Source organism: Xiphophorus maculatus, chromosome 1 (genome assembly GCF_002775205.1).
Source record: "Xiphophorus maculatus strain JP 163 A chromosome 1, X_maculatus-5.0-male, whole genome shotgun sequence".
Classification (NCBI taxonomy): Eukaryota; Metazoa; Chordata; class Actinopteri; order Cyprinodontiformes; family Poeciliidae; genus Xiphophorus; species Xiphophorus maculatus.
Window position 1 is genome coordinate 18,771,455 of NC_036443.1, and position 15,460 is coordinate 18,786,914.

Genomic DNA, 15,460 nt, shown 5'->3' on the forward strand with positions numbered 1-15,460 from the left:
GATACCTGGATATTTTTGTTTTCTCTTTGGTGGTAGTTGGTTACTACTTCCTCAGCATGTCAATGTTCTGCAGAGGCCTGCTAATGAGGCATCATTCGATCCAGATGTGTTGAACCAAGGAGAGAACTCAACTAAGACTTGAGGAGTGACTTCTGAGGTGCTGCTGTTTTACTGCTATGACCTTTTATATGAGCTATACATCTCGTTACAACTTATTATAACAAATTTATGTGTTTTGCCTTAATGATTTTGTTTTGAGAAGATCCTTTTTTTCTGTTTTACTTTATTATTCAGTTATTATTTATTGTTGTATCATTTTATCATCTGTCTAACCAGGCACTGACTATGCCTTTGAATTTTTATATTGAAAATACTTCAGCCATGTCTCCTGTGAGCTCTGTAAGTACATAACTCACTGAAAACATGGCTGGAGTACTTCACTTTAAAAAGTACTTGATGCTTTTAAAGTTTTAGAAAATAATCATATTACATTTTTGAAACTGAAAAGGATTCTTTTCTTATTGCTGTCTCAAAGCAAAATATATATAAAAAGAAGTGATTTACATATTTGTATGTATGTCCCCTGATTCAAGCATACTGAAAATGTATCAAAAATGTATTATGCCCGTGTGTGGCATAATGGTGCCTGAAGGTTGACGTTTGGAGCATTGAACTGCTACATAATGTAATAATGACATTTATTTGGTGTGTAAACTCTTTTTACTTGCTTAGTGGGTATGCATACATTTCTAAAAGATTTTAGAAATGTAATACACTGCTCAAAAAAATAAAGGGAACACTTAAACAGGTGTTTAACACTTAAAGTGTTCCCTTTATTTTTTTGAGCAGTATACTTAATGTTTGGCTTCAGGAAAAACAGGAGTTCTATACGTACAATTTAAAGTACTTTTCCTCTTTTATGTAAGGAAGTCTCTACCTTTCCGTGTTTTGGATTGCTTGTCAGACCACTTTAAGAGTCATTATTGCCCTAGCCAAGGTAGAATTGCTTCTCATTTGCCCAAAGACACCATTAATATGCAATTTAGTTGGGAGCCAAGTTGAGGGAAGCGATCTCCATTTTAAAAAAAGCTTTTGTTTTTGTGTCTCTTTTCTCCCTTTGACGGCATACTTTCCCTATCTGCAGGCAATTATTAGGAGCTGCATTAAGTCTGTCTGAAGGGAATTGATTTGAGCTCCATTCATCTGCTTTGTCTCGTTTGTACACACTTATTCACAGCGCAAGGGCAGGGGGTATTCTGGGACATGCTGGTACCGCTGTTGGCAAGCTCTAGAAACGACAGGGCTTTTGAGAAGGCGAGGCAAATACGTTAATGAGTGTATATACACAGAAACTAGTTCATTTCAGTTTGAAAAATACTAAACACATGCACAAAATAAAACGTGTCTTGTTTAGTTCTCAAGAGTTTGTTTGCACATAAATTGGTTATTAGATACAAATTTTCTGACACAGTAAGAGAAGCAAATAATCATCCTCTGAACAGCATGAGCATACAAAGGCATAAACACACCATACAGCAGTTGTGAAAGCTGATAAGTGTCGCACTGCTTTTTCCTTTAAGGGAGGAGAGTTAAACTTCATCAGAGGTAACAATTGCTTTGTTTATAAAGCAGTTCCATATTCATGTCTTGTTGCATCCAAAGTTTATATAAAAATTGCTCTTTGAAATGATGTTTGTTGGTCTATTGATCCTTCATTTAAACTCAATGCAAATTTTTGACAGAAAAAGTGTATTCATACCTTCTGATTTTTTTTATATCCAATTTTGTCATTTTACAAAGAACCTTCAAGTATTTTCCTAACATTTTGTGTTAAACCAACAATAAGTAATACATGGCTGTGAAGTGGGAGAAGGATATAAAGTTTCCAAAGTTTTTACAGACAAGCTGAGCAGTGTAGTGTGGCGTACATTTGTATTCTTCCTCCCTGAGTCAAATCTTTGTAGAACCACTTGGTGCTGCAATTGGACTTTGACTGGACTGTTCTAACACACATATATACCTTGATTTAAACCATTCTTTTGCAATTTTGACTGTATGTTTAGGGTTGTTCTGCTGGAAAGTGAACTAAATTTTTGCAGCATCCAACAGATTTTGTGCAAGGACTGTCCTGTATTTAGCTAGACAGAATGCAGACAGAATTGCATGCTTAAGTTTTCAGATTTATTGAACTATTTTTTCATGACATCCAACTTTATTGGTTTATTCCAACCCCCCCCCCCCCCCCCCCCCATTTGAATAGATAGCCTGAGTTTGATTTGTGACAGTGGCACAGCATTGCTCAGAGATCTCTGCTAATGTACAGTGATAAAAGAAAGGATTTATTTACTTGAAGACTGACACAGTTCTCTGCAAAAACAAATAATGTACTTGTCCTGAACAATCAAAAATCTAACAAGCTTTTTGTCCAAGGCATCATTTTTTATCAGTTCCAAAAGGATGAGGCTTCCTTTGTTTATTGTGCTTGGGTTTTTTAGTCAGTTGTTAGGGGGTTTAGGAATGCTGTGTATTTCTTTATACATAGTGTAAAAGAACTGCATCCAGTGGGACTATTAGGGGATCCAGACAAACCCAAACCATCAAACCCTCAAAGCTGTTTTGCGCTGTGATGCCAATCTCATAAAATATGACTTCTGTTTCTCTGTTAAGAAAATATACCCGTATTTCATAGACTGGGAGATCAAAGGAAGCTGAAAGCTGCCTTTTAATTTTGGTTTTCTGGACTATCTCTGTTTTATCCCACTTCTGTCTCCACTGCTTCTGCATTCAGACCACATGCAAACTTACTGACTGCACAAGGAGGGTAAAATTGCACTAATAAATAGAGCTTATTAGGAGTTAGAGATGAAAGTTCATACTTTTGCAGGAGTTATTTAAAAGATGTACCTAAATAAGAGATTAAATAAAATAGCAGAAGAAGAACTAGACCAGTGAAGCAGAGGATGTGCAGATATTTAAACGGGGGAAATTGGAATGAATAGAATGATAAGGAGAGGGAGCCACATGAGTAATGAGTCCAATTATGTTTTGGATGTCGTACAGAGCTGCTGCAGGTATGATGGATTCCTCCTCTTGCTGCGCAACTGAAGGACACACTGTAGCTCTTGTTACCACAGCAGTATCTGTTCCTTTTTTGAACCTCCATGCAAATAAGCTTTCGTACCGTTCCCATCTACAGAACGCCTGGTTTTAAATTTTGTTTACACTGGGTAATGATATGTTAAATGTTTGTGTCTTGAGGGTTAATTGCCACACACTGTAATAAAATCCCACCACAAAAAACAATCTAGCTATTCATTAACAGTTTACCCCTGCTAAACAGATAATGAATCACCAGATCCTTTATGTAAATTATGCAGCAAGTCTACAAGCTTAAACATAAATTTCTTTGCAGGGGATTGTAAATGTCAGATATGTGTTTGTTTCCTTTAAACAACCATGTGCAGACCTCAAAACATACAGTTCTATATTTTCACAAGTTTTCTGTGTAATTTATGCCTTATCTCTCTTTTAGACCTGCAGTTTTGCAATACTCAATAGGGAAGTGAAGATGTTTAATCCTCACTGATGCAGTTTTGTGTTGTTAAGTACTGTAGGTTGACATTGAATTGCCATGACCTGCAGACAGATGGTACACATACACTCAATATAAGGATGATTGCCATATTATTATTTTAGCTTGTAAACACTAACTCTCTCCCTGGTAATTGGTAAGTAAGTTAAATTGATTGCTTCATTGCCATGGGTCTGGCTTTAATTCGTTGTTGAAAAATTTTCCATAGAGGTTAGGTCAGACCTAGCCTGGCCATTGCCTTCCTGTGCAATTTCGCTCAAGTAAAATCTTTCTTCCAGAACAGTCTGGGCTTCCCCCTCTCAATCCCGTTGGTAGATCTTTTACCAGGCCAATCAGCAACCAGCAGGAGAAGTGGCGAATGATGACATTGATTTTCTGTGCTGCTTTAGAATTGTCGTCTGCCTGTAGCTTTCTCAATGGCAGTGGAGGAAGTGAACAAAGTCATTAAGTGCGTATTGGCCATGCTTCCAAATGTTAACATTATTATCTAACTCTTTGAAGACTTTGAATTAATGAGTTACAGCAACATGTAATTTCCCTTTGGGATCAATAAAGTATTTTTGAATTTTGAATTTGAATTTTTGAACATTAACAGCCGTCTCGTTTGGATCAGCATTTCTCTTTTCGCAGTGAAGGATGGTTGTTTACCGCACAGGTAATTTCTGGTAAGCTTCATAACATTGAAAGGGCGCATAATATATGTCACGGACAAAAGTTAGCAACTGGCTAAAATGTAAAACCTCAACACAGTTCATGCCTGCAAGAAGCAATTGTTTCTCAAAAGCTGAGAGCCCAGACCCACGGTATGAAACTAATAGCTTAAGACAAGGGGCTGGTTTTTACCAGGCTAGGATAATCTTATCCTTCTTTTTCTAATTTAGATCCAGGTTTGGCCTGGCTTTGAGTTTATTGTCCTTTTGGAACATTTAAGTATTTTCAAATTATGCCTGGCCTAAAGGTATGGATTAAGATATTTGGCCACAAAACAATAGTAATGTTTGAAGCTCTCAAAGTGAGGCTTTCATGCCTAGAAAAAACTGTTTTAAGTACCAAACATGGTGGTGATAGCTGTCATGCCGAGGGTTTGTTTGACTACTGGTGGTACTGATGCTTTGCACAAAGTAGATAGAGCAATGAAGATGAAGGATCATCTTGAAATTCTTCAGCTTCATCAAAAACAAATGACAACATAACTGGAAACATGTTTAACACTTAAAAATAATTGTAGTTTTTTTTCCTGTAAATTAAGGGAAATTTATGCTGCTACTTATTGGGTGTATGTGAATATTTTAGTCTATTTGAATAACTGGTATTGATGTATGTATTGATGTATGGATTAGAAAAATTTGCAAGAAATTGCAGATTTGTGTACCAAGTATCCTTTTTTTTAAAGAAATGATTGAAGTCTCATGTTTCAGACTTCAATTACATAATTAAAAATCAAAGATTATTATGACATTCATGCTGGAATTGGGGGTATGTACAACTCTGAAGAGCATTGTTAATTTATTGAGAATCCACACTGACACTCAGTGTTGAATAAAAGGTATATCAGAAAGTCAAGGACAACTCTTAACTAATTCCTAACCTCCTGCTGGCAGGTCGGGCGTTGCTCCGCCTCAATGGGGAGAAGCTGGAGCGGATGGGAATCGTCCAGGACTCCCTGAGGCAGGAGGTCCTCCAGCAAGTCCTTCAGCTCCAGGTCAGAGAAGAGGTCCGCAACTTGCAGCTCCTTAGCAGAAGTAAGTGACCGCGTAACACTGTGTTCTGGTTCCTGTGCTTTGTTTCAGTGGGAGAGGGAACAATAAAGTCAGACAAATTGGTTTGAGATTTGTCAAAGTGGGAGGAGGCAGTGTGGGACCATGCATCCCTGCTGCGACATGCGTGGAGCCGGACAAACAAGCGCAGTTGTTTGTGGATTTTACTGGTGGGGGTTTCAGGAATTACTGCATTGCATCTCAGCAAGAGCTTCATTGACCGCTTTTACTACCCAGCCACAGGGAAACAAGCCCAGACAAACTCTGATTTCCTGAATTTTCTTCTTGTATAATGTTTCTTCTAAATAACATTTGTGTCCTTTAGGTTGTGCAGATTGAATCAGGGTCTTTTATACATATTTATTGATGAGAACAACGCTGGGTTTGTATTCAGGTTCAGGTTTCCCGTTAGGTATGATACATTGTAAATCCTTGACCTAAATTGAGCAATAGAAGCGTTTTTCCTGAATACATGCTTAGAATCAGAAGAGGGCAGCAGAATTTAGGATTGCAATAAGCTTCTGGATTTTGTATTTCTGAAGCTTGTTTTAATTTGTTACAGGGTTGTTTTGGTGCATGCTGAGTAAAACAGCTTTTTTTTTTTTACTGCAAACATGTCTAAAATAAATGCGGTAAATTATCTACCCTGTGCTTAGTTTAGGTGTGCCGCTTCTAAAATCATATTGCAAGGTTTTTTGTTATTACCATTTCATTATGGGCTGATACTGTAAACAGCTAATTAAGTAAAAAAAGTGGTGTTGGCTCAAAGGCATGCTCACACTTTCACTTCTTAAGCTGCTGATGCTGTTACAATTTGGTTCTGCATATCAACCACAGGCTGCTTTACAGTAACTTTTAAATCCACACACTGAAGACTTTTGTTAAATTGAGTTACTCAGTTATTGACTGAGTTTGCTCTTTTCTATTAAAGCTGGTTTCAAGTAAATTTTCACATCCACGTCCAGAATTGGACTAATATTAATAGTTTGTGGGGATAAGATGAGTCATCATGGCTGACTTGTTCAGTTTTTAAGAAAACCAGCCGAAATGGAACAGTTTAGAGGGTTTTTTTTTAAGTAATTGTCAGTGATGCATGAGCTAGGTATTGTAGCATATTTCTTCTTTTTTTAAAAGTTATGTTTTTGTTTATGTTTTGTTCAGTAACTGCATTAAAACTTGGAACTCCCAATTTTTTTCTATAAATGAATCTGCTAAGAACATAGTGCTATGACGCTCTTAATAATTAAGTAGGAAGCAAAAATTCACTAGGCACAGTGCAAACTGATCATTCATGACTTAGCTTATTTACACATTGTAGAGATATTGCAGGTGCTTTACACTTATAGATACGTTTCTCTCCAACTTCTTAAACTAACTTTCTACAAAAAAAGTCAGTCACACCTTTCTATCTACTTTAAGTGAGTTGGTGTGCACATGCTCCCTAATGGCACAATTCACAGTGTAAGGAGTGCTTTTGATGACCTTCAAATCACCCAAGCATGTTAGACAGAATTAAACTCAAAGATGCGAAACAACTAATAGGTAAGGGGAGAGTATTAAATTGCTGTTAGACACCTCCGTTAATTGGGCAGTGCCAATGTAATTTCTCAGTTCATGAGGCTTTAACTCGGAGCTACAAGGGCAGGCTAATTAGGGGACCTCATATAAAGCTTGGTTTTCACAAGTTTGGAGAAAAATGAGAGGTTACAAAGGTGTGGGACAATCTGGGAAGCTGTGGGGTGGGATCATGAGACAAGAAGTGAAACGTGCTGGATGTGAAGGTTGAATGAGGTCAAAGCTTTAAACTTTTTTTTTTTGAAATAACAGTTTTACAAAGTAATTATGTTTTCTAATCCACCCAAGTTATAAAATATTTGCTCATTAAATATAACTTTGTTTTCCCTCACTCGTGCTGATGGGGCAGAAGCTGCTCAGGGTAATGCCCAAAGGAACTTTGCCTGGTTGCGGTAGCGTTTCTGTTTCAAAGGCAACCCCACTTTTCCATCAGCTCACTAATTTTATCTAAATTCAAAAATTAAAACTAACATAGATCATACATTATGCAATGTGTTATATTTTAAAAAATTGGAAAACTAATTCCCCTTCCTCTTTACACCTATTGCCTGCTTTGTGTTGGTCTATCTATCACATAAACAGCCACTAGAATACAGCGCAGTTACCATTTATTTACAAAACTGTAAATGTTTAAAGAGAATAATTTCTGAAATAAAAAATATTTGAAGATAAACTCTTTGCCAGTTTCTCTCCTTATAAGAAATTGATGTGATCAGTTCTGTTTTTTTCCCTTGAATTATCTGAGCTGAATAATGCTGTTAACATAAAAGTAATTATAAAATTTCAAACTAGGTTAGGACTAGGCTGAGAAAATTTGAAGTGCTGTGGGTATGACTGTGTTACGTGGACGAGAGAACGAAGACGAGCCAGCTGGCTGTTCTGTGCTGAATAGTGTGGAGAGGCCTGGTCATGGTTAAATGGAACGATAAGAGCATGAAACAAGAAAGAAAGATGGTGTATTCAGACGGCAGCTCACACATATAGGCGTTGCACTCGCACAGCTCTGCACACAACTGCAACTTTTCTCCCTGAACGATTCTTCTAATACGCTCACACTTCTGCGGTGATTAAGTGGAGCCGCCATACCAGCTGTCAGACCTGATACATCTCCAATGGATTTACCAAAAATTGAATATTGATCTCACAATAAATTCTGCGAAGGGAACGAAAATACAGAGATGCAGCTGAATTCCCATGCAAGCTTGTCTCTGATATGAGCCATGACACTTTTACAATGCTTTCACGTTATTCATATCAGGAGTGTAAAAGGCTTTGTGATGCAAAACCCTTCGCAAGACGCAGAAATGCTGCATCCAGCTTCTTTTGACAGATGGCACAAAATATTAAATTACGCCTCACTGAAATGACCAATAAAAGACCTGCATACACGTTCAAATCCTTCTTTATTTATTGAGTTTATTGAACTTTTTTAATAAAGACTCATTTTAAAGAATTTTTTTTTGTTTTTGTCAGGGGTTTGCTTTCATTTTCTGCAGACCAGTGAAATGTCTGCCATATAGATTAACCAGTAAACTGTAGAACAGTATACTGTAGCATCACTTACACAGCTTTTCTTTCGAGAGTGGTTGTGCAAGTTCAGGCTACCATGCAAATGAAAATTATGACACATCTGGTCTAGGTTGTGAAAATACCACACTGAGGATAGAGTAGCAAAAGAGCCAGCTGCTTGGTTATTATAAGGATTAAAACATTTTGGTTATGCCTAGGTCACATATCAGCTCCAATAACTCATTTGCCTTTGCTTTTCTGGGTTTGACTCAAAAAATAAAGTCCCCCAAGATAGAGGGCTTTGATGTATGATTTAATTTGTATAGATATAACTTCAGATGCAATCAGACTGAACTGCTTACAGGTTTTCTTTTGGGCTATGAAGGCTGAACTCCTCTGGCGTTTACTTGCATTTGTATGGTAAATCAGAAAACAGGTGAAGCAGTGAACATGTAATGTAGTTCTGGTCAAACGTTTATGTCCACTCATACACTTGAATATAGTCTTATTTTTGGGTTTTCATTAATTTGTTTAAATCATTCTGTTTCTGGCTAGTCTGACTGTACTAACATACAGTTAGTACAGTCAGACAAAATATACAAAATATAGTCTTACAGTATAGTAAGACTATATTTTGCTGTCAGTTTGAATTTACTGTCTGTTGTCTTAGATGCATACAAGGTCAAATGTTCACATACAGTGAATATCCACTAAGATATGAATGGATAATTGTCCCAGGGAAAGCTGCATCTTCTGCTTTTCTAACCATTTAAATTAATTCTGGCATAATTCTGTGTTGATATTTGGCCAATGCTCTTGTTCAAAATAATATGGTTCATTTAAATGGACTGTTTTCTAAATACATGGCTGGTTTCTAAGATTAATCCATATTAGTCGAGTTTGGGGCCATTTCAGAGGCTTAATGTAAGCCTTCTCCATTTACTCCAAACTGAGCCCAGCAATTATTGAATTCTATAATATATAAGCTCTTTGACCAGATTTGTAAATGTGCTCTGAATCAAGATCATTTACAGCATAAAATGTATACTTTGTGTTGTAATCATATTTGTAATAATTAAAATGTTCATCATATTTTTAAAATTCACTTCCTGTTAAATGTTGGATTACTTCATTGCTAAATAAACGTCTTGCAGCTTCTTTTCTTTATTTTATGGAATTCTCAAAACATAGTGAAACATTTGGAAGATCGTTGACTTCGCATCAAAGCTGAAGTAAAATGAACGTATGTACAACTAATACTCCAGAAAGCTCATATTCATCATTTTCTTCTTCAACAGAGCCTTATCATCGATTTAGAAAACCTTTGCCATTTTTTTCTTCTATATGCATATTGTATTATTCTATTTTTGGAAACTGTTTTGAAAGGTAAAGTTGATATCTTCCATAGCCCAGAGCCACAGCGCTCAGAGAGTAGGGAGCAATGTGTGAGGATTTTTATCCGGAAACTTTTGGGACTGAGGATTCGGATCAAAGCCCAGAGAGAAATCTGTCTTCCTTCTTCTGCTGAGGAACTAGCTGTTGGTTTATCTTTATAATAAACTGCCAATAACTCTTTGCTGCTCAACATATCAACTTTTGATCAAAGTCAGCCTGTGATTTTGTGTGAAGCCATCTGCCATGTACAAGAACCTTAGCTAATTAGGAAAAATTAAACCAACTGCAAAGATTGTCATTAAAACATCTGATCTTCTCCCATCACAAAAAGATGTGTTGCCCGTACTGATTTGCTGAGAATACTGAAACTTTACAGCTCTAAAACTCTTCTGTTATAAGTATAAAAAAAAACAGGCAAAGGAAAGTCAGCCTCCGCATGTAGAAAGATGATAGAAACATCTGCTGTAATTGCAGTGAAATGAGATTCTACAATTTTTTTACTCAGTAGGGCTTAAATAAAAGGTAGACCAAACTTATGTAATTGTAAAAAAAAAAACAACCAAAAAATACTACAACTTTATAATGGTGTTGCTACTTTCTTTCACAGTAAAAGAAATCTATTAACATACAAAAAATGTTAAGGTTATAATACGACAAAATGTTCAAGGGGTTTGAGTGCTTTTGCCTCTCTCGATTAATCGTATGCTAATGTGACTAAACATGACTAGACATCTTGGGGAAAAAAAATCAAAATACATTTTTAAATGTGTATTGCTATTGATATTTTGTTATTTTATTCTAATACAGAACTGATTTGTAATTTGTTGGCTTGTTATTACATGCAGCATTTCCCATACACTGTGACTATCCATAATAATTACTTAAAATAAAATAGACGTCCATGGAGACCTCTGGCCACCAGTCGGCTAAAGGCCTGACGTGGGAACAGTGAATCGCTTCACTTAAAAACAGCACTGTTTCCATGTGAGGCCTGGTGATGCACTAATTTTTTTTTCCCCTTCTCCTCTCTCCACAGCCTCCTTTGGAAATTTCTCTTAGCTCATCAAAGGATGTGCTTGGCAGTCCTTCTCCTCGTCTCCTGTCACAATACATCTCCAGGAGCTGCAGAAGAGCTGCTATCTCCAGATATGTGAGCGGAGAATCAACGAGTGAAAGCAGGGGGAGGACGAGCCTATAGACTCTATGCCAACTGGTCTGGAGGATTCCCATTCAATGCAGCCAATCTGCTTTACAGGCACTGTGACAAAGACAAAGAGCCGTTCAAAGCAGGGAGACCCTCTGTAACCTAATGATGCAATGGAAGATTATCACTATTCCAGGGATGATCCAGACCTGGCACTGGTGGGATCATTAAAAATGTCCCTTTTGATTTTCATTTCGATTGAACCAACTGGACAGCTCTGACTGAAATTAAAGTCTGAAAAATTGGACTCATAGAGATCCGCTTTGATTTAGTTAAATAAATAGTTCTGTGGAGCAGCTATGAGTAGTCTGAGTCTTGTCTGCAGCACTAGCTCTTTGAACAGCTTAACTGTAGAGATCTGGAGGGTAGTTTTATCTGGAGAGTTAAACTAACTGCTGGTCAGGATTTGCTTAGTTGGAAAGCACAAGAACTTTGATCTCAAGAATCCTTGTGATTCATTCAAACACTGCTTTATATACTGTATGTAAGGCCTTTAGCATGCCTCTCTGTGTCTGCGAGCCACTTGGAAATATACAGTTTTCACTACAGCCTCAACGCAACTGTAATATGGTGCTCATTCAAAAGAGAAAGTAAGAATTAAGGAATTTTTCACCAGAATATCTAGTTTTAAATACTAGTTGTTTCTCAGACATACTTTATCCATACATGAAAGACAGCACAGTAGTGTCTCCATATGCTGTACTTCTAAAAAAAAAAAAAAAAAAAAACAGACATAGTTGTTGTTTTTTCTAATTGTGCTTGTGATCAGTCTCACCACTCTCTCTTTCTGCAGTGTGCTTTGTTCACCCTTTGCATGGGAGTTTGGTTTTTCAGCTCAGCGCTCACTCCGCATGATTACAAAAACTTGAGCTTCATGGTAACGCTGGTAGGGAGCTACAGATGACACTCATGCTGGCATTTATTTCCATACTGTAGAGGTGTATAGTTATATACACTGAAGCACCTAGTCAAGGACAAGTAATGTAAAACTTGTTTAGCCAAGTACTTCATGTTGTACAACCTTGAAGAGTAACTGCCTGGTGATAAGAAAAAATAGAGCAGTGGAAAACAACTACAATGTAACAGTTTATGTATAGAGGTATCTGCTGTGGGTAAGATATTGACTGCTCATAACCTCTGCACAGAACTACATAGAAGAAATCTGAACTATCCCTTTAAGACCACTACACCAGTGATTATGTTACATGTTTTTATATCAAGGAATTCTGGGTTAATTCCTTGAGTCATGGTGTGAGTACATATGAACAAACAGAGCTACTAACATAAAATAACGGAAACGTTCCATCTACAATACTATGAGATGAATGTCATTCCCACAATAATCCTTTTTGTATTGTGACTTCTCTGCAGTGTAGTACTGAAAAAATTAACCTTTATATATAATTGAGTGTAGTAGAGTAACAAACACTTTAATTTATGTATTTGTGATTTAATGACTGATCAAAGGGTTTCATGGGGTTAACACAATGCTCACTAACTGCATAGGTCTGACAAAGCAATAATTTGAATAGCTAGAGGTAAATGGGAAAGGACTATCTGGTAGCTAAATTAAGAAACCATTTCCACAGAGCTGTGAAGGTCTGCCAAGGGAAAGAAAGTCATTTGTGTGTGAATCTTTATATTTTACATCATTTGTCACTTGCAAGCACTGGAGGAAAAAAAAATACATCCCTCTGTTGTATTCTGTTCGGTTTCTTTCCCAGAGATGATGCTGAAGTTTCTAAAGCTCAGAAAGCAAGACTGCCAACAATGACAGCAAGCCAGATACCAGATTCCCTAAGTGACTGAAGCCAGATCTGCAGATGTAATTCCAGGCAGTAACGCTCAGCTTTGCAGAATGATGATTCTCATGTCACATAAATGAATAAAATAAACAAACATCCAGTGAAGAAAACCTGCCCATCCAACATCCATCCATGCATCCTTTAGCAGGAAGTCACAGGGAACAGTGAGTGACTGACTGTTAAAAGAAAGAAAACACACTGTGTAATTTTTAGTAGACCTAATCCACTGTAAATATCAACACATTCGGTTTCTGTTCACTGATCATCGATGAACTGTTTCAAATGCAGAAAAAGTACAGTTCGCTCTGCTCTACAGATTCAAACATAAATGTATGTATGGAACATGTCGACAGCTGTTTTTGAATAAACTTACTGAGAAAAACTGTTGACCCTGATGTACTGACATGGTGCATATTTGTCTGCATGATTAAGCTAATAGTTTTTACCAAACTGATGTTAAAACAACCACATGTGATGCAAAAAGGACAATAGAAAAATCATTTTAAAAATAGAAGGTAGTAAGGGAAAAAAGAATGCTCAATACTACATTTTTCTTTAAAAAAAAAAAAAACCCAAGTGATTAAGTGATGAAGATTTTGTCCTTATAGTACAGAATCCTTTACCACTTGTTCTTCAAACATGTTTATGCTATCGCTTCATCCCTTTTTTTCAGTTGATGAATATTTAAGGTTTGCATTGCTCTCATCAAGGGAAATAATGTCCTTTAATTGCTCAAAAGCTAAACTTGTTCATAAACATAAAAAAGATTAAAAAAGTGCACCACAATTTAAAATTGGATACATAATCACAGTTCCTTCTTTCATTTTGCAGTAGACAAAATGAAATTAGTGAGAAGCAAAATAGTTTCCCAGTTAATTGCTTACATTAAAATTAGTTTTTGTTTTATAAAGTGTTGCAAGTATAAAAGTACTAATTTGCATATTCAGTGGATAATTTAGTAATAAGAACATCTTAATTTGTATTTCCCCCTCCAGTGTTTCCCATTATATAAATTAGTGTACTAAAAAATATATATATATATAAATATAGATGTATCTGCAAGTAGAGATAAAATTACTATGATGGTTTTAATATTCATACAAAAATACAGCTAGAGAACTCATTCCAGTGAATCACAAAGTCTTCATTACACATAAATACATTAAGAAACAGTTTGTTTTGAAGGACTGACATGATTCATATCAGTGCTTGTCCTCAACTCCATCCATCTTCTAACTTTATTTAGTCCAGCAAAGGATCACCAAGGCCTGCATTTCTCCAGTGGTCCATGGGCAAGAGCCGGGGTTCTGCCTGGACAATTTAACAATCTATGAAATAGCAAACGGGCAACCAAAGACACACACATTATACACATCAGTGATATTTAATGCAATGTACGTGAAAGGTTTACACGCACTATTTAAGCGACTTAATGTAAGATTAATCCTGGTCTTTCAATGATGCATTTGACCCTTTCTTTTTTTCAGGGTGGACAACAACTTCAGTGAATTTCCAAAGCAGGCACAAGTTTGAATTTCACTAGCTTTTTTCTAGTCAATATATGGTCAGAATTACACATACAGGCCCAACGCATACACCTGCACTAATATTTGATTTAATGTCCACTCCACCACCTTTATATAGCCCTGCTTTAACAATTCCAAAACAATTTTTGTGTGTGTTTTGGATCGCTACTTTGTTTAAACACCCAATTGTATTAAAGTTGAAACTTTCTACTTGTTGAGCTGAGTCAAAGAACTTGGAGGTAGTTCTTTGTTTTCAGCAGATCCATTCATGTTGCTTTGTTTTCTTTAAAAAATACCCTTTCTGTAAAATAATTCCACTAAACCCTGAGCCAGATTTATTGTCAGAATAGCTATTGACTATATAATTTAAATATGCCTTAATCTTCCATCTGTTCTGAAACATTATTCAAGGTCCATGAGTCACAACTTTGACTCTGTGAAAACTAAGTGTTGCCCAAACAGATGATGACTTTGTCTCTCGCTGACGCATCATCACACGCATTGAGAACACACATACACACTCAAATAAATCCTATTACTGCAAGACATCAAGCATCTCACCTGTTAGTTCCAGGGCACATGTATGATAAACAGATTCAGTGAACAGTGACCTTCTCAACCTTGGTAGGGGAATACATCTGCACAGCAGATGGTTGGATGCTTCAGTTAATTGGAATCTGTTTATTATTATGTTTTTCTTTTTGTTTTCTTCTATTTACCATTTGGAAACTATGCTTCCACAATGGGAGCTTTTGTGACTGTTCTCTGTTTGAGACCCGTGCTTTTTCTGATTCGTAACTATTTCCTTGTGACTTTGATCTGCTGGCTCTCAATTCTCTGACAGCACAGAAACTAAATGTGAAACACTCCTATGTCTTCCATCTCTCCTTTAACAGCTGCTTGACTGAAGGCTCTTGATGATATAAATAGCTCAAAATTGTATTTTTTTCATGAGGAGCCAAACTGTCAAGTAGAGTGTTAAAAGATAGTAATGAGAATGACGTTAGTGCGCTTAGTTGCTTTTGATTTGAAAACTTACTAGGAAAAAAGTAGTTATCTCTTGCCAGTTAAAAAAAATACATGATTGTGCTTACTCA

The 15,460-nt window shown here is 36.5% G+C and overlaps 1 protein-coding gene across 1 annotated transcript in view; it reads left to right on the forward strand.

Annotated features, from left to right (window-relative positions):
* Nucleotides 1-13,224, forward strand: part of samd10 (sterile alpha motif domain containing 10) — a 53,988-nt gene extending 40,764 nt beyond the window's left edge. Inside the window, exons 4-5 of the mRNA XM_005801664.2 lie at nucleotides 5,194-5,334; nucleotides 10,865-13,224. Of these exons, the coding sequence (XP_005801721.1) occupies nucleotides 5,194-5,334; nucleotides 10,865-10,887 (164 nt within the window). The 3' untranslated portion in view covers nucleotides 10,888-13,224. The remainder of the gene's footprint in view (nucleotides 1-5,193; nucleotides 5,335-10,864) is intronic.
* Nucleotides 13,225-15,460: the final 2,236 nt, after the last annotated feature.